The sequence below is a fragment of the Podarcis cretensis genome (genome assembly GCF_951804945.1).
Source record: "Podarcis cretensis genome assembly, chromosome: 13".
Taxonomy (NCBI): Eukaryota; Metazoa; Chordata; class Lepidosauria; order Squamata; family Lacertidae; genus Podarcis; species Podarcis cretensis.
Window position 1 is genome coordinate 5,255,552 of NC_137182.1, and position 20,489 is coordinate 5,276,040.

General features: G+C 40.6%; 1 protein-coding gene across 2 annotated transcripts in view; it reads left to right on the forward strand.

Annotated features, from left to right (window-relative positions):
• The window catches only part of TMEM245 (transmembrane protein 245), a 74,227-nt gene extending 54,067 nt beyond the window's left edge, over positions 1-20,160 (forward strand). For both annotated transcript variants that reach the window (XM_079949443.1, XM_079949444.1), the window contains 5 exons: positions 1,168-1,313; positions 7,675-7,775; positions 8,546-8,720; positions 11,698-11,892; positions 14,898-20,160. In XM_079949443.1, the coding sequence (XP_079805569.1) occupies positions 1,168-1,313; positions 7,675-7,775; positions 8,546-8,720; positions 11,698-11,892; positions 14,898-14,943 (663 nt within the window). In that variant the 3' untranslated portion in view covers positions 14,944-20,160. The remainder of the gene's footprint in view (positions 1-1,167; positions 1,314-7,674; positions 7,776-8,545; positions 8,721-11,697; positions 11,893-14,897) is intronic.
• The last annotated feature ends 329 nt before the right edge of the window (positions 20,161-20,489 follow it).

The following is a 20,489-nucleotide window of genomic DNA, read 5'->3' on the forward strand; positions in this document are numbered from 1 at the left end:
GTCAATGGGCTTGCTTCACAAGACGAAAAAACCGCTATATGAAGAGCCTCACGGAACGGATTAATTTTGTCTTGCGAGGCACCACTGTAGTCCCAAACAAAAGATAAATGTCTTTTTTGTGTGTCAATTTTTTTATTAGTTTTCACAATATTATAAACAAGCGAACAAACACATAAGGCAAACAAATATAAATCATAGCCTTATTGAAAATTACACTTATTAACTTTGTTAAGTGACTTCCTCTCTTCCCCTTGGTTGAATTTCATTGCATGTCCTTTTAACGGTTTTCCAAATCCCAATTCTTATAAAATTAAACTTAGACATTAACATCCTTAAATCTTCACCTTATGGAATCAAAAGTTAAATGGCTTGGTCGATCTGAGCTTTGTGAGTGTCACCAGACATTTGGGTAATGAATAGCCACCAAATAGCAGCAGTCTTCAGGGCCACCTTTCCCTCTCCGTATCTTCATATGATGTGCATATATTCCAACACTGCAGTCAATAAAACTTTTTTAATACCACATATCAGGTCTCTAGTTCTGAATAATGTTGCAGGTAACATAAAAACTATCATTTCTTTCAGGTGGAGGTTATTAGATTGATCAGTGAATGTGGATGGGTCAGAGGGGACATCCATGTGTAATTTTGTACCCATTTCCTGCAATATTTTATTGCTAAAAATAACCTAGCTAAGGCAAAGATTGGGTGAGATGGAATGTTTGCAAATAACGCCATCACCAAGCAAGGCTATTCCAAAACATTTTGTTGCCCAAGGTGGGTTTCATCTAGTATGTTAAACAGCGTTTAATTCCCTTCTCAGTTATATTAAGAGGTGCAAAGCAGAATTGCACTCTTCCCTACCCCCATCATACTACAGTGGTACCTCCGGTTATGAACTTAATTCGTTCCAGAGGTCCGTTCTTAAGCCGAAACCGTTCTTAACATGAGGCGCCCTTTCACTAATGGGGCCTACTGCTGCTGCCATGCCACTGGTGCGCGTCTTCCGCTCGCACCCCGGAGCAAAGTTCACAACTAGGGGGCATCTACTTCCCGGTTAGTGGAGCTCGTTACCCGAAGCATTTGTAAGGAGGACGGTAAGTAACCTGAGGTTCCACTGTATGTTTCTAGTTAACACTCAGCTGCTTTATTTCTTGTCTGTTTGCAGGTGATTTTCCTGACCACATTGTTCTACCTTTTAAGTTCCAGTGATGAATACTACAAGCCAGTGAAGTGGGTGATCAACTTGACTCCCTTGTCACAGCCTGGCCCTTCCTCCAATATAGTTGGCCAGTCTGTCGAAGAGGCCATAAGGTGCACTGTTACTTTCTTACAAGTTGTATGATAAGTATAGTTTGGGGGTATGTCTTCTTTGTTCTGTTAATTCATTTTCCTTCTGCACCGCCAAGTCACTGGGTTGGGCTCAGACAATGGTTCCAAACTACAATAAAAAAGATTCCACCTAAACATTAGGAAGAACTTCCTGACAGTAAGAGCTGTTCGACAGTGGAATTTGCTGCCAAGGAGTGGGGTGGAGTCTCCTTCTTTGGAGGTCTTTAAGCAGAGGCTTGACAACCATATGTCAGGAGTGCTCTGATGGTGTTTCCTGCTTGGCAGGGGGTTGGACTCGATGGCCCTTGTGGTCTCTTCCAACTCTATGATTCTATGATCCTCCCATGCTAAGGAAGGCAGGAGAAACAACTTATCGGGATGTGGGCGTCTCCCTGATCAGTTTTTGCTTCTGCCTTTCAATGAAGTGTGGGACGTGGGTGGTGCTGTGGTCTAAACCACTGAGCCTAGGGCTTGCCGATTGGAAGGTTGGTGGTTCGAATCCCCACGACGGGGTGAGCTCCCGTTGCTCTGTCCCAGCTCCTGCCAACCTAGCGGTTCGAAAGCACACCAAAAAGTGCAAGTAGATAGGTACCGCTGCGGCGGGAAGGTAAACGGCGTTTCTGTGTGCTGCTCTGGTTTCACCAGAAGCAGCTTAGTCATGCCAGCCACATGACCCGGAAAAACTGTCTGCGGACAAACGTCGGCTCCCTCGGCCAGTAAAGCGAGATGAGCGCTGCAACTCCAGAGTCGTCTGTGACTGGACCTAACAGTCAGGGGTCCTTTACCTTTACCTTTCAATGAAGCAGTCTCTTCACTATTGCCCCTGCACTTCTTTTAAACTAAGTTTTATTCTCTTTACCCTTTCCCCCTTTTGCTATTTCCCCTTTTAGGCTTGCTTAATTGGCTCCCTCTTTTAAAATGGACTGCCTTTTGCTTCCCATTTTCTCCGGTTTGGGCTCCTCTCCAGTGGATTGGCTGCCTCCTTCCCTTTTCGTCACCAGAGCATGCCAAATAAAGTCCCATGCCACCCTGTTGATTACCTGCAAGCAGAAGCTTGGGGTTCAGGGACTTTCTGACCAAAGTAATACCTAATCATTTCCCCTAGAAGTTTTATTCTATATCTTTCATTCTTGATAGTATTTTTACTTTTTAAAACACTATCTAGGTATGTAGAGTTTCTGCTTTGAAAGATGTAGCCTACATGTCTGGAATATATCTCAATTCATATATCTTGCTGGGCATGCCATTTTCTGGTGTAGAGAGGAAGAAGTTGTGAACAATTTGAAAGGAGGAAGGGAGACTAAAGGAGTATATATGTTAAGGCTAAACAATTTTGCAGAAACAAGTGATCAATTTTTTTTTTGTACCAGTGATCACAATTAGTCCTAGGGTATGGTTATAGCTACAGTTAATTTTTTTAATCCTGTTTGCTTATTATTTTATGTGTAATGAATAGTTTAATTGTTATCAGTCTCTAGACCATATTCATTACAAAGTATTTCCATTATGACTTTCAGCTCATCTGAAAGGAGTTTGTTTGCAGGCATCTCCCAAGTTATGAATCTCACTTTGCTATGCTGGGGGAAAAACACTTGCAGATTAGACAGTACTGACTAAATGTAAGAATCTGCTTCTGTAAAAGGCAACTTAATGCTTTCACATCTGCTTTTGCAGAAACAATGGTTTGTTGCAATTTACATTTTTCCAGGAGCCAACTTTTGCTGGCTTTGGGGAATTAATAGGCTTATTATAAAAACATAGGATGCAGTGTAAAAATTAAGTACAGGAGTTGCAAATAATTGGATATTTCTTGGACACCATTCTAGAAGATGAATTTTGAGTCTCCCATGCATTTTGCACTTTTAGCCACTTCCCTAAGGAAAACTATAGGGTAATTCCTACCCCATGTACACTATTTGTTGCATTTGAAGTCCAAGCGAATTGGAAGCTTCCCTGTGTGTTAGAAAAAGACCTGAATTCACTGTGAATGGTACATTTCTGGGTCACATGGTGGAGAGCAGGCTCCAAATTCCCACGGTTTCAGTAAAATGACTATCTGGGTCTCATAGAGGAAATACTTTCTATGCATGTTGATATGAATTTGGGGGTGTGCATGACTATATGGTGGGCATGTCTACACCAGAGACTTCGCATGGCCTTCAGGAAATGAAAAGGTTGCCCTCCCCCTGTCACAGAAAAGTTCATTCACTCTGTGAACTGTTGGGTTATGAGAATATTGCATACTTGACACCAGAAGACAGGTTGGATGCATCTGTTGTGTAAATAAGAGCATGTTCAAGGAATCCTTACCAGTCAAGGAAATGAAGGCAATGCCTTGAGTTGGGGGACTCGAAAGCAGCCAAATTTGTATCCAGATGTATTTGCCATTTAATAGTATTTCTCTCACTTTTATAAAAGTGTACTGCAGTAAACTGATAGTGAGTATTTTGAGAGTTTAGAATGAATTGCCTCAGCAGTAGGCTGGTTATTGATTATAGCTTAAGACTTTAGAGTTAAAACCATTAGCTGTGGATGGTTCAGATGACAATCACTCATTTTCATTACTACCTTACCATTCAGTAAAAATGGAGCCTCCTTGATAGAGTTATTCTTAAAACTAACAGGGCAGTACCTAACCTGTCTTATGTTCTGCGCAACCGAAGCAGAGATCGTTGAACTTATGTATCTCTGAGTTGCATGCACACCTTTTGCCTGAACCATTGTCCTCCCACTAAGTGGCATGCTCTTTTCTTCCTGAATGCACCAGACCCTTCTTCCCCGAAGCTCCCATTCTGCTTGCTCTGGTGGGGATATTGCACATTACTAAGTTGCACGTTGTCACGGCCTCAGTGCAATTTAGTGTGTGCGATATTTTCACATGAGTGCATGCACACGCGTATGGCTGTGGCTTAAAGTTACTGCAGGGTATGTTTCTTTACGGGGATGAATTAGTTCTGGAAGAGCCTATACCCATATCAGTATTTCTGCTTGAAACATGTTAGCCAGTGATCAGGTTTACATGTGTGCTTTCTTTCCGAGAAAGTTTTATTGCTTGCTTCATTTTCTTCATCCACCGTAAGAACCACAAACAATTATGCTCAATGGGCAGAGTGGTCTCTTTATTTAAAAAAAGAAAGAAAAAGTTTCCCAAAGTCTCTTTGCTAAACCACTCTAATTTTTCCTAAGACAAAATTGCCCATAATGCTAAAGGTAATTTGATGCAAACTTAACCTAATCTTGGTTACTGAAATCAATTATGATTACTTGTCATAATTGCATCAGGCCACTGCAGTCCGTGAATGAGCATGATGATGGAAATGATATGGTGATACAATCTCCAGAGAAAACAATTCGTCTTCAAGCATATTAAAGTTTAAAACATGTAATATGCTAAGGAAAACCAGCGTGAATGCTTGGCTACAATCTCAACATCATTTAATTGGATGGGTTAAATGACGTTGGTAATCTGCGTGCAATTTGATGGTCTTTCAGTGCCAAGAGAATTGTACAATTAAGAATAGGACTTACAGCATTCTTGCATTGTTCCAGGTTATACTCTGTCTTGCACGTACTTGTTAAACCAAGTATTGATGGAGTGGTGGTTCAAAATATATGCTTTGAGACTATTCCCCCCCCCCCCCGGCTAGCTTTCTGAAATCATTGGAGTATATGATTTTTCCTATCATCAATAATTTCTTCACTTTTAGACGTTCACTGATTTTAAACCTAAATCTTTTATGAAACCTTTCTGGAAACAACATTATCAAGTGTAGCTTTTCAAACAGCAGCACTAAAGATGCTGAACTCAAACTCATTGATAAACCTGTTTCTGGGCTGCACCACTTCAGACTGCAGTTGGTGGCTCACAGGATTGGAATGCTCTTCAAGGCACCCTTTCTATGCACATAGAAATTAGCTTGTAAGGGAAATGGGTTCTAGTCTAGCCATCTCCCTGAAATGCTAGTTTTCTGTGTGCAAAGAATGTGCATGGAGGAGCATTCAGTCCTGTGAGCTTCCCCTAGCAGTCTGCAGTTTTACCAGACCCAGTTTTACCACCTCATTGAGAAATAGGCCATAATTGAGATGGCTGCTGTTGAAGTTTTGCTGTACCTAAATGAGGGAGCTCCACCTGTGAATAATTCTACCTTTAGTAAATTACATCCAAGCAGTTGTTACTGTTACACTATGCTGTGGAGTGATAAATGCTTTGCTTTATTTCTCTGAGACACGTGAAAATTCATGTATCAGCAAAGTTCCTTTTCTGAGCTCAACATCTCCGTGGCTTCGAGTACATAGCCTGTAGTAATAAAACTTTCTTTATAAACATCCATACTGTCCAAACAATGCTCCTTCAGCATTTTGCTGAAACTGTAAAACTTTTAGCCCATGGAAGTTTTTGCAACTCCTGTTAACTGGTATCCTACTTTTTCTTTTTCTTGCATAAAAGGCCCAAAGGAAAGTTTTCAGATTGCTTCGTATCATGAAATATTTTCTGTAATTTCAGATGTAACACTAATTCCAAAGGGTAGCTGTTGTCTTCCATCCAATTCTCAGGCCAGATTAAAGATGATGGTCTCTTTTTAAAACTATGCATCATAATAATACGGAGAAATATTGTGTTTTAAGTACTTTACACACTGGAACATTTTAATCATAGTGTTTAGCGAACTTTCCATTTAAATGGGCTGGACATACTTAATATTTTATTTTAAGTACTTTGGCTTTGTCAGGGTTTTCTTTGTTACAGTTCAGCAATACCTTCCAAATTCCTACCCAGCTACAGTAATTAACCATTTTTAAATGTTTGCATTTCTATTTGCACAAATAGCACATTTCTTGAGTAGCTCCAGATATGTTTTTTTAACTCACCACGGCTGCGTCTTTTGCAGAAATGCAGAGCAATGCTATCTAGGCTTAGGGGTGTTATGTTTTAATTGCATTTGAAAATTTTGTGAATGCTGATGTGATGTCTAGAAGTTGCATATTTGAGGCAGACACATTTCATTCTGCATAGGAGTGCTTGTGGAGAAAGGTGTAGGTACTAAAATGTAACTTTAGCAAAGGAATATGGGGGTCAGGAATTTTTTTCTGGAGGATTCCTTCACAGATGTTTTATCCAGTATTCCTTTTGCAATAGAGCTGCAAACTAGGAAGCCTAGATCACATTTCCCCTCAACCATAGATGTTGGGCACACTTACACAAGTCAAATCTTCAGTCATAATTTTCTGGTAGTACCTTTAAAAATCTACAGTGTTTAGCACATTTAATATTAATACTTGCTTTACTGTTTAATGGCGGGGTGCGCTCCCGCTGCTCGGTCCCAGCGCCTGCCAACCTAGCAGTTCGAAAGCACCTCCGGGTGCAAGTAGATAAATAGGGACCGCTTACCAGCGGGAAGGTAAACGGCGTTTCCGTGTGCGGCTCTGGCTCGCCAGAGCAGCGATGTCATGCTGGCCACGTGACCCGGAAGTGTCTCCGGACAGCGCTGGCCCCTGGCCTCTTAAGTGAGATGGGCGCACAACCCCAGAGTCTGTCAAGACTGGCCCGTACGGGCAGGGGTACCTTTACCTTTTACCTTACTGTTTAATGCAGCAATTTATATACTGCTGAACACTATAGAATCTAAGTGGTATTTTGGTCCCTAATCATACGTATATTGTGTCTGTATCATGCTTTTTGTTTCAAATGTTTCACATGCATTATGTTTGTCATCCTTACAACTACCTCATCAGCTAGATCAGTGTGGCTGCCATTTTGCAGGCAGTAGGGAGCTAAGGAAGAGTGGTTTGCTGAAGGAAGTCTAGTGGCTCAATGTCATTTGTGGCTCAGTCTAGTATTAGTCACTATGCAAGCCCTCTTGTTACATAGAAAGACTACTCGCTATATCAGAAGAATGTCAAACATCTGGTTATGAAGTGCTTACATTCGCAGTTTCTAGGACTGTAAGAATATTTACGTAGAAAATTGGGTATTCAGAGAGGTCCAAGATGCCAGATCTGTATTCTTAGCACTGGGGAGGGAAGGTCTCAATTAAGAGCTGCTACATTTAATTTTTTACGTAGCTTTTGTTGTTATTATTTAAAGTTTGTTTAAAAATAAAATAAATATTGTGAAAATAATATTATGAAAATAATAATAAAAGCACAAATACAAAACGAATAGATAATGAATGGGAAACAGCAAATTATCCTGAACTGCGGCAGGAAGTAGCCCTGAAACTTCATTTAATGTGCCATTTGTGTAGCAAATAGCTTTGATCTTTAAGGTTTGTTTTAGCAATTTTTAAATACATAGATGCTGCTCAACTAATAGATTTTATATGGAATTATCTCATCCTTCTAGAGGTGTGTTTGATGCATCCCTCAAAATGGCTGGGTTCTATGGACTGTACACCTGGCTGACTCATACTGTCTTTGGAATTAACATTGTCTTCATACCATCAGGTGAGAAAGAAAAAAACAAGGTTGAGTTTATTTTTGTGTGTAATAGTGAAAAGGACTGTATCCACTTCTGGTAGTTGCCTCAAAATCATAACCAGTTTTTAGCAATACAGTGGTACCTCGCAAGACAAAATTAATTCGTTCTGCGAGTTTTTTCGTCTTGCGATTTTTTTCGTCTTGCGAAGCACGGATTTTGGAAAAGCTTCAAAAATCACCAAAGTCTTCAAAAACCTCAAAAAGGGCTACCACACCGCGTGCTATGAGTTGCTCCTCGAAGTCAAGTCGCAACTGCACCCCCTGAATGCACGGTTTCAAGAAAAAGGAAACAAACTTGCAAGACAAAGGAAACAAACTTGCAAGACGTTTTCGTCTTGCGAAGCAAGCCCATAGGGAAATCCGTCTTGCGAAGCAACTCAAAAAACGCTCAGAGCAAAGAATCATGTACACACTGGTCCTTAAATGAGGTGTCCATTTTTCAGGAAGATTAGCCATCTTTCGCTTCAGTATGATGAATCATCATTTTCTGCCTGAATGGCAGGATATAACTTTTAAAATGAATAAAGACATTGTAAGTCCATGGCTTAAGGTGCGACCAGGAACTTTGAATCCAAGACAAATTATACACTCTTGATTTGATCAGTTACACTACATCTAAATAGTCCTGTGAATGTTATTGCAACTGTGTGCTATGAAGAGATGCAATATTTTTTGAAACTATTTCCATTGACATAATTGTGTTTTTTAATTGTCATTTCTAACTTCTCTGTCCTTAGCACTGGCTGCACTTCTTGGAGTTGTTCCATTTCTGGGAACATACTGGGCAGCCATACCTGCCGTTCTAGACCTCTGGCTTGTACAGGGAGAAGGATGCAAAGCTGTGCTTCTCTTGGTTTGCCATCTGCTGCCAACATATTTTGTAGACACAGCAATCTATTCAGATATATCCGGGTAAATATTTCAAAATAGCTTCTTTACTATCATGGAAAAAATCATTCTGTAACAATACCTAAAAACCCATATAAAACTACTGAGGATCATAATACCTCAAGGACCACGTCTCCCCATATGAACCTACCCGGACCCTGAGATCATCCTCTGAGGCCCTTCTTCACATGCCTCCTCCATGAGTGTTTCAGAGGGTGGCAACACAAGAACAGGGCCTTTTCTGCAGTGGCTCCTTGCTTGTGGAATGCTCCTCCCAGGGAGGCTCACCTGGCGTCTTCATTATAAACCTTTAGGCGTCAGGCAAAAACGTTCCTCCTCAGCCAGGCTGATTGACATCCAGTGCCCTTTTAAAATGTGTTGTGGGAGGGGGGTTATCGGTTTGCTTTTGTTCTTATTTTATGTATCTTGTGTTTTTTATATGGTCATTTTATGTTCTGAACTGCCCTGAGTTCTATGAATGAAGGGTGGGTACAAATTTTAATCATTATCATCATCAGCATAATCTAAAACTAATTTTTGTGCTTAACTATTACACTGGTCAACAACAAATTTGTTGTCTGCGTTTTTTCAGTTGATTTGGGACGAATCTTATGTGCTGAATCCAAAAATCATTGGTTTTGCTCAATCAGGTCAAGTTTTTGAGCTATGGCCACATGTCTTTTTTTACGTTTTTGTTCACATGTACGCTTGTGTGGAGCATTTTAGAAGAAGTTGGTGGGGGTAAAATGCCATGTCGAATAATTGTTTTGATTGGAAATGATTATTTTAATGACAAGAAGTATTCAGGTCCGATAGTTCTGGGTGATTATGTCAAAAAGGGATGAGTTTGAAGTCATAAAACCTCGAAATCTTCCATAAATTGGTGCGGCAAAGCATAAAGTTGGGGAGATCAAAACTAAGTTAATCCTGATCTTCAATCAGCACGTCGTCCTGTAGCTCATTGTGATGAAATTCCAGTGCCTATCTTCGGAGAACTTCCTGACATTAGTGACGAAGATGCCTCCAGTGTTGAAGGACATGAAGAAGAAGAAGTGGTTCTTGAAGATAATGCTCCACATCCATTTTCCCAAAAGGAGTTGAATGATCTAGTTCGCGACCTCAGCTTGTCAAAGGACTCTGCCGAACTGTTGGCATCCAGATTGAAGGGGAAAAAACTCCTCTCTGACAGTGCTTGCATCAGCTTCTTCCGCAACAGGCATCAAGAGTACCTCCGTTTTTTCTCGGAAGAGAAGGACTTGGTGTACTGTGCAGATATTGCACAGCTTCTGCTCAAGCTTGGAGTGCCACAGTACGAACCCAAAGATTGGAGACTGTTCATTGACAGCAGCAAGCGATCACTGAAATGTGTTCTGCTACACAACAGCAACCAGTTTGCCTCTATACCCCTGGCTCACTCGACTACACTGAAGGAGAACTATGAAGCAGTGAAGTATGTGTTGGAGAAAATTGGTTATGATCAGCATAAGTGGTTTATTTGTGTTGACCTGAAGATGGTGAACTTTTTGTTGGGACAACAGTCTGGCTTCACCAAGTACCCATGCTTTCTGTGCATGTGGGATAGTAGGGACCGTGCTCAGCATTACACGAAGAAGGACTGGCCTCTGCGGGAGGAATTAGTGCCTTGCAAAAAAAGGAACGTCATCAACGACCCTCTGGTGGACAGAGACAGAATACTCTTCCCACCGCTGTACATCAAGCTCGGCTTAATCAAGCAGTTCACTAAGGCTGTGGACAAGGATGGTGACTGCTTCACTTACTTGTGCCAGGCTTTTCCAGGATTGACCATGGAGAAGGTGAAAGCTGGCATCTTTGACGGTCCTCAGATCCGTCAGCTCATCTGAGATCCAGAGTTCGGAAACTCAATGAACGAAGTGGAACTGGAAGCGTGGAAGGCATTTGTTCTGGTAGTGAAGAACTTTCTTGGCAACAATAAGGCCAGAAAGTACGCAGAACTTGTCAACAACATGCTGACTGCTTTCAGAAACCTGGGCTGCAACATGAGCGTCAAGATGCACTACCTATTTTCACATATGGACCGGTTTCCTGAGAAACTGGGTTCAATGAGTGATGAGCAGGGGGAGAGATTCCATCAGGACATGAAAGAGATGGAGACCAGGTATCAGGGTCGCTGGGACGCAGTCATGATGGCTGACTACTGTTGGACTCTGAAGAGAGACCTCCCTGCCTCTGAGCATTCCAGGAGTTCCAAGAAACGGAAGTTCAAGCCTGAAGTTTGAAAAATGGTGAAGCAACATGCAATTTACGTGTACTTACCATTATCAGTGCCCACCATTCAGTTTACAGTAAACCTGACCTGATGGAGAGAAACGGATGCCATTTCCTGATTCAGCAGTGCAAAAATACCCTAAATCAGTTGTAGAAATCTAGACAACATTCAAAAAGTAAAAAAATTGTTGCCCAGTGTTAGATATAACAATAACCATAACATTAGTTTTATTACTTATCTATTACATTAAGAAGCTGGACCAGTTTGGATGAGGTTGTACAGCCTACACGTGCAATGAAAGAATGAAATATCCCACATAACACTTGCATAAGGCCTACCCAAAGGCCCTGTGCACACAGTGCATTTAGTGTGTGGAAGTCTGGTGATCCCAGAAGTGGCACAGGAATAACTTGTGGACAGTTTTGTTGTGCAGTTTTGTTCTCACACCATTCATGTGCTCCACACACTTGGACCTTTATCCAAAGTTGCCTGCTTAGTTTCCCCAGAAACCCTCCACCATCTTGCATAGATGTTAAAGTTATAACTTAACTGAAATATAGAGTGCCTAGAGGAAGCACCCTTCTTTTAATATTTGTAATGCAGCTAATACGTTGGGCATATGACCCTTTTATAAATGTTCCTTTAAAAGGTATGCTTGGGAATGAATGCTAAATTTTATTCTTTAAACTTTTGGTGGGAAGGGGTTAGAATTAGAATATGATTGTAATTTAACTGGGTGTGTTGTGATTGCAGAGGCGGCCACCCATACCTGACGGGCCTTGCAGTAGCTGGGGGAGCCTATTACCTAGGAGTGGAGGGAGCCATCATAGGACCCATACTGCTCTGCACACTTGTGGTTGCTTCCAATATCTATAGTGCTATGCTTGTGAGCCCCACAAGTGCATTGCCCACGCCATCACAGATGCCTTGGCCTTTGCAGATATACCGGTAAGCTTCTACAGTAGTTGTCACATATTATTGTCTCTTAGTAAGGTATTTCGTAATCTGTAGTTTACTGACCTCTCCCTTTATCTTTAACAACCAAAGGGCAGAAATAATAAATATTTGAAATATCTAGAAATCGAAAACACCTGGGGGCACAATCCGACCCAAAAGAAAAGTCTCTGGTAATTAAATTATGCCTTTCTTTAGCTATTTGATCCCTGAATTTAGTTAAGAAAGAGCAAGCAGGGGAGAGGGGGAAAGCAGAGGAAGAAGTTGTGTGTCAACTGAGGAATCTGGATGCACAGGAGATGACAGATCACAAATTGTGGGGCAGCCTCCTTGGAAACAAGACACCGGGAGGCAGTTCTGCAGAATGGAGAGCATCCTACAGCAGGCAGAGCCAGAGACATTTGACTCTGAGCAGCAGAGGCTGCAGCCACAGGAACTGAATAATAGAATCATGAAATTGTAGAGATGGAAGGGACCACCCAAAGTCATCTTTGATGCAGGGATCTCAACTAGATCATACATATAGAAGAGGCGTGGAGTACACGGGAGCTTCTGACGGCAGCTGCTCCTCCACCTGCTTCTTTCACTGGCTGGCTTGGGAAAGGCGTGTGAAACACCCTGTTCCAGTTCTCTTCTTCTGTCAGTGTTCTATTAGTATCGTAATTTGTATATGTTGATCAGTGGGCTGCAAATACGCAGCTGTGTGCACAGTTTCTATATCCACCTATCTGCCTGGTGCTTATAGTAAAATAAGTTTAGAAGTGGGGAGCGGGGGCAGGGGAGCTAAGTTCCAAAGAGTTGAAAAGCACAAGTTTTACCTGTGTGTTTCAGTGCTTAAGAGTGTTACCGTATTTTTTGCTCTATAGGACGCACTTTTTCCCCTTCAAAAATGAAGGGGAAATGTGTGTGCGTCCTATGGAGCAAATGCAGGCTTTCGCTGAAGCCTGGAGAGCGAGAGGGGTCGGGGCGCACTGACCCCTCTCGCTCTCCAGGCTTCATTTTTTTTTTTTTATAAAATTTTTATTGAGTTTTCACATTTTATAAACACAAACACACACACACAGACAAAGACAACACATATAAAGTTTCATATCCTTACTTTCCTAACCCCAGTTCTTGACCTCCCCCCACCCCCCCTTCATACATCCTAATTCAATTAAATTAGCTCAGCAAGTTCATATCTCTCATCCTTTACATATTATTATTATATATATATATTTTTAAAGAAATACTTAATTCTTATTACTTGGGCAAATTTTACTTATCCAATTTTCTTATAAATATTAAATCCTTTTCTAAGGTCGACTCAAATTCCTTCCACGAATTTCCCTTTTATCTTAAAAATAGGTCATAATAATCAAACACAAAGGTCATAAACATTTTTTTTTTAAACATTCTTTCCCCCCCCCCCCCGCCCCGGTTTCTGTCCCTTCCCAATGTCCCCATGTCCACAAAAACAGTTTTTAGCCTGGATTCCTCACATCTGAGGCCTTTAAATCTCTGTCAGTCTCTCTCTGCCGATTTTGTTGGTAGCCCTCTTTGTTCGCTCTCCAGGCTTCAGAAAGCTATCCGCAAGCCTTGGGAGCGTGGTTGGGAGTTCCCGCCAGGCTCCCAAGGCTTGCAGACAGCAGCCTGCAGCCTGAAGCTGTTCTAGCTTCGGGAAGGCTGCGCAAAGCCTCCACAGGACAGCGGGGTGAAGGCACCCCGCTGCCCTGTGGAGGCTAGAGAGGCTGTCCCTGAAGGCAGAAGAGGGAGACGGAGCGCTGGTTGTTTATTAAATGCAGTAGTTTATACAACATTTGATTCAGAATATTTTTTTACTTGTTTTTCTCCTCTAAAAACTAGGTGCGTCCTTTGCACCGGTGCGTCCTATAGAGCGAAAAATACGGTATACAGTGGTGCCCCGCAAGACGAACGCCTCGCAAGACGGAAAACCCGCTAGACGAAAGGGTTTTCCGTTTTGGAGGCGCTTCGCAAAACGAATTTCCCTATGGGCTTGCTTTGCAAGACGAAAATGTCTTGCGAGTTCCTGCGGGTTTTTCCCCCCTCCCCCCCTTTTCCTAAGCCCTAAGCCGCTTATCAGCTGATCCGCTAAAAGCCGCTAAACCGCTAATAGCACTAATCCGCTAAGCTGTCAATGGGCTTGCTTTGCAAGACGAAAAAAACGCTATACGAAGAGCCTCACGGAACGGATTAATTTCGTCTTGCCAGGCACCACTGTATTAAGAGATGCTAACTCACTGGGTTCCCTTGGACAACTCCTTATCGCTCAGCCTATCCTATCTTGCAGATTGTTGTGAGGATATAAATAGAGTCCCGGTGTAAATGCAGGTCAAGATCCAACATTGTGCTATCAGAGGTGATGACAGGACTTTGCTTTCCTCTCTTTTCCCTTGGCCCCCACAGCTGCTCTGAAGTGTCCCCCAAACCTCCTGAGCAGATGACGGGGGAGGGGAGGGGAGGAAAATCCTGTTTGCACAAGCAGATGGTTGTTATACAAGTGAGATGCCAGAAATGGATGTCAATTCTAATAGATAAATAATGTAACAAATTTTAATAAATATTTTTTGTACTAATGCCTAAGTGGACAGACTTAACAGCATATGCAGAAGAAATCTGTTTACAAGACAGTAGATAAATGAGTGTCAAAATACATGGGTGCTCATTTTTTTATAATTGATTATATTTATTTCAAGCTATTACTTTAACTGCAGCCGTATTTAACCATAAATGTTGGGTCTTTTTCGCAAGTTCATTTCAAGTATAATATTACATTCAGGAATCCTGCATTGTAGTTTAAATTTGAGATTCAGTGGTCACAAGGAGGACCTCTGGTCAGTTCAAATTTTGGATAACTCTTCACACACACACACCCAAATACTCTCCATTTCTTTGTAACTTTTTGGGGAAGCTGAAAAAACTACTGGTTGTTCCAAGCATTCATAAATTTTTTATGCTTTATTTTTACTGAAAGTTTTGATACCTTTTCCCCTTTATAGGTCTTCTAGAGAAAGTCCTGAGGAACAGAAAACTGCCACGGAATGACACATGGGGTATTTAATTGCTTCTTTAGGAAGAACTCATCTTTCTTATGCGAGCATTGAGCTCAGGAGAGTCGTGGCCTTGGAACCCTTCTCCAGCTGTGCCTCCTGACAGCTTTCACTGATGTGCAGCATTCCCTGTTGAGCATCCCTGTTGACACACGTTGCCTTAGGTCACGCACATTTCCTTTGTAAGTGGAAGTGTCTGCTGCCTGTTCTCTGCTTATTACACAGACCTGGGATTTGCCAAATAATTCCTCTTAAAAAACCACACCTTGCATCAAGTTTTGTTGACTTGATTCTAGGTCGGAGCCTGTTGTAAATTCAAATTTGATATTAATATTTTTTTGCTACCTGCGTAATTAGATTCTAGGTGTTCAGTTCCCACAGCTTTTGCTCTTAGAATATTCTCGTCTCAAGGAGGTATAGCTATTAAACCATTAAAGTCTAGCACCTGCTGAAAGTTAGGTATAATTTTGTGCTGCTTTATGAAGGATACCTTATTGCAACTTCATAGTCACCTTTTAATCAGCTATTAGTAAGACAGCAATATTAGTCTTGTCAGGATACTATATCAGTGGTGGCTATATAACAGACTTACAGAATTCTTTGCAGTATGGCTTGGGGTGGTGGTGGTTTAAAACAGCTTTGTAACTAAACTTTTTCATCTAATCTCAGTTCAAGCAAATTTCTCTACTGATGAAGCATAATCAGTGCACTAAAGTAAAAACAGACAATGTACTCAAAATAATTTGTGCAAATTTATGAAGGTGCTTTAATATTTTTTAGGAAATGTAGCACTGGATTAATCTATCTAGCTCTTACTAGTGATGGAGAATAGGATGTTGTTTACATTGTATTTTTAAAGGTATTAACAGAGTAATGAATCAGGGTGGAAAGAGAAATCTGTTCTATAGATTCTCTGGGTATGTTACTGAGGAATGTGACTGTCAGCATCGAGTTGTTGTTTTTTTTAAAAAAATGTCTGTGAGCTAAAGCGTATAGCACAGGAATGTTCCATGCTGGCTAAAGATTTTTGACTTGAAATATTGATTTGTAAGCACCAAAGAAAATAATTGTGATTTGGTGGTTAAGAGGTGACAAGCTAAAGACACTCAAAAATACTTGTTTAATGAATGGATACAAAGCACTTTTAATGGTTATACTTACTTAAAACAAAGTAAAACCATAATATCAAAGTGTCTGCTTCTACGTTTAGTCTTGAGTTCCTACACTAGTTCACCCATTGCATGCATTTCATATCCATATAGCTTCCAGTACATGAAATCTGTCAGCATCAGACTATATGGTAACTAAAGGGTTTGATCCTGTACACATTAGTGGTTATAAAAAAAACCTTGTGATGGCAGTGTGAATCTTATGGAATATATTAGGACCAGTAGTTGGTTGGTTGATTGGTTGGTTGGTTTTCATTTGAAGGTGTTATAAAAAATATCTGTTACGTTATGGGTTAAATCCAGTCAACTGCAGTTCAGTGCCTGCATGCAGAAGAAACCCCACAAGGTATAATGAAGCCCTCTTTTCTCGCTCCCCACCCGCAACACACACAGATGGGTGCAGATGCATCATGAAACTTGGCAGCTGCAGAGGACGTGAGGCCTAAACACACCAGGAACATACTGAGTTCTCGTTCTCTAACTGAGTGGGGATGGCTATCTAGCTGGGACTTTGGGAGACACAACACAGGCCCTCCCATTCACCACAATGACCTTGTGTGGTATCTGTTCCTACAGAGGGTGGAAGGAGGATTCTCACCCTCCTGTAGCTGTGCCTCCACACTGCACTCCTTGTGGACTGGATTGAAACTTGTATGTGGAGAAGCTAAAATGAAAGCGTGCATAAATACCTTGATGTGTTTGGGAAATGAATCCAATCATTGGAAGAATTGCATATTTTAATGTCCGTATTTCACAAGTTGTAGGTACAAACTATCACGTGCCTGTTTTGAGGATACTTTTGTAAAGTTTGTTTTGAACACTGGAGTTTGTATTTATTTCTTGACTTAGCAAGTTGAATCCTTCAGACTAGAAGGTTCTGAGGTCAAGTTAGCTCTTTCATACGTTGAAATAAATGAGCACAATAGCATCGTAGCTCAAGAGTTATATTTCTTTCCATTGATGAAAAGGAACAGTTGACAATATCTGTGTCCGATTTAACATTGGCATTAAAAAAAGATGAATGGAAATGCCATTACTGTGAACAGATGGCATTGGAAATGTATATTTCAGTTTCGGGGTCTGTTTGGGGTAGGGTTGTCCTTAAATAGGTTACTTATGAAAACCTGAAGTAGCAGGTACCATATTAGATGAGACATTTCCCTTTCATGCAGGAGGAAATACCTCTTCTACAATAGTCTCTGCCTTGACCCACACATAACATTATTTAAAAATAAAGTGTGCACTTTGTTTTCTTCAAAATTGTTCTTTATTCATATGCAAGATTGGTTTAACACTCAGTTATGATCCATTATGTTAATATCTCTGTAAAGGAGGGGTCCATGGGTTACTAGCATGGCACAGGAGCTGTTTGTGTGGCCTCTCTTTCATCAGAGCAATGCATTCAACTTCAATATTATTGAAGTGGCATTGGCATCCGCCATGCAGAAGCAGCTCCCATGCCACTCTTGGAACGTGAATTGCCTTTGAGTATACCCTGCCTCCAGCTGGTTGTCCTGCCTGAGGCATATTCATGAGAAAAATCTGCCTAATTGCTTCAGCCTGCCTGTAGGAAATATTTGGCCACATTTGTTTTGGGTTTTTAATGGTGAGCTCATATTAAAAGACTTCGTAATTTTTAAGAACTATGTTTATTTTCAGTTTGCCAAAATATTTTTCACAGGTAGCTTTTAATTAAAGTCAGCAATACTAAAAGTGACAAGAATTGGATTTCAAATCCAGTAAACCACTTCCTAGCCACTTTGTTATTTTCCTAATATAGTTGTATCTTGGTTCTCAAACGAAATCTGTTCTAGAAGTCCATTCAACTTCCGAAAATGTTTGAAAACCAAGGCACAGCTTCTGATTGGCTGCAGGAACTTCCTGCACTCAATCGGAAGCCGCATCAGACGTTCAGGTTCCCAAAAAAGTTCGCAAACCAGAACACTCACTTCTGTGGTTGTGGCATTCGGGAGCTGAAATGTTCGACCCACAAGGCGTTCAAAATCCAAGGTATAACTGTAATTGTTTTTACCAGTCCACATCCCCCCCACTTACCATTTAGATAACTGCAGATTAGAGCAGGCATGCCCAAAATCCTTTTCGGGGGCCTAAAAAAAAAAAGCTATTCAACTTTGGGGTAAAATCATAAAAAAAAGCTTAACAACTTCAATTCTAAAAATAAAGGTCAAAAACTTTGGTTGGCCCCCACGGCCCCTTCACTTCATCAAATCTGGCCCTCTTTGAAAAAAGTTTGGACACCGCTGGATTAGAGAGACAGTGTCTCTAATAGATTTCCCTTCTAAAATACAGGACTGCCCAAAGTCTGACGATTTTCCCTTCCTTTCAACATTTAAGAGTACACATGGTTCATTGTGGCTTTCTGAGTGTATTTTATGGCTATAATAATAGTGTTACATGGTCATCAGAATGCTGGAGAAACAAGTTAGCATTTCCAGTTACTAGGAAACTTACAGAGGTAACAAAAATACTTGGGGACCATTTCTATGGTGTAAATCTGTATGTACCTTGTGTATACAACTGAGTTATGTTAAACCTTCAGATCATTTTAGTGGACCATCTTTACTATCATGTATCCTTGAAATTTTGAAGTTTTGTGACACCTGCGTGATAAAAGTAAGGAGTATTTTCTGAGGACATTAACTGTCAGACAAAATTCTGCTAACTAGTAATGCAGTCCAATGCATAACTACCAAAAGTAAGACCATTGAATGCAGCGAACTTCACTCCCTGATAAGTGGGCTTAGGATTGCAGACCAAATGAAGTCCTCTTATGGAATAGTGGCATAAAACCACATTTTCCAGCTAAAGTATTTTGGAATGTACTCTCACAATGTACGATGCTGGGTACTCAAACATTTTACCATCTTTATTATAACATTATTCGTGCTCTTGTCTGTAGCTGCCCATTACACTATGGTCCATTAATGGAATTGGTTTGTTTCCCACTAAGCAGTTTGGGTTATTATGTTTTGCAGATACCAGAAATCAACTTTATGCCTACTGCAAAGAAGCCCCTTTCAGTAGAGAACTATTGCATGGCATTAGGTATAACTAATTATTTAAAAGGATATTGAAAATGCTCTTAAGAATCCTGAATTTTAGATAGGAAGTAAAATGTTAAAATACTGACATTTTGAAACAGTGAAAACTACTTACGTTGTGAGACTGACTGGCTAGCTTACTAGTACCTCTTTTTACAGTGAAACTTTGAAAATCTTTATTTACCTCAAGGTTAAAAACAATTAGCTCTTTTAAAGTGTTCTTAGTGTATTACAACTTAAATAAATTACATTAAATTTTGGAGACAGAACATGACATGAGCAAATTTGCATTCAAGCTTTCAACAAAAAGATTGAACGATTTCTTTAGACTGCAGATTGTATGTTCCGACTGAAGACTACTTCACCCAAGATACTACTTTGGAAAAACTGTGTACACTGAAGCATATGCCAATGTGTTTCTCGTAATATGTGTGTGGAAGCCATAGTTTGTGGCAAATTTGTGCAACATTTATACAGGTAAAATGCACATGTAGTAGAAAAGCACATACATTTTTCACACAATATTGAGCACCCAGGAAAACAATCCTAATGTGTGTGAAGTTTTCTTTAAAAAAACTTACGTGAAGAAGCCCTAGTTTACTAAACCTCAAAATATAATCTTCCAGTTGCTTTATTAAAGACACAGGGGTATCACATCATCAAAATGTGGGAAGACTTGTAGATAAAATTTCTACTCAGTTCATGCAAGTATATTAAAGCATAGTCATTGATTTCATTTCTGGTAGAAGAATGAATGAAGCTGCTATTGGGGGGAAATGTTGGAGATTGGTGGCTTGGATGCCAAATGCACAAGACCATACCTAAAAATGCACACGACTTTCACTACTGGGAATATTTTATTTTTTGTAGTGTGACCTAGAGCATTTATGATAAGCTTTTATCATGGTATATATTTAATCTTCACATCTTTACAAATGATATTTTTCCAAATAAAATTCTACATTGAATGTCTAAAAACTATTGCAGGCTTGGTGTATTCTTTAAAAGTTTAAAGAATTTGGGTCTGACCCTACAATTGTTGCTATAAATGTTTAGGTAAGTTAGATGTTGACATTTCACTTGGAAACTTTATAGGTGTTTGGCTGCAACTCCCAGAGGGCTTTCCAGAGCCTTAAGGATAGCACTGCCCCACAAGCCGGGCACAATCATGGTTATCCCAGGAGAGAGACGCTGCTGCTCTTTGAGACCAGCCCTTCCAAGTGGCAGGGTTTCTGGTGAGCTCTCTAGAACTTTTGTTTTTATTAAAGAATCCACTCTACCCCGTGCTTATATTCAGCATCCCTGCTTTA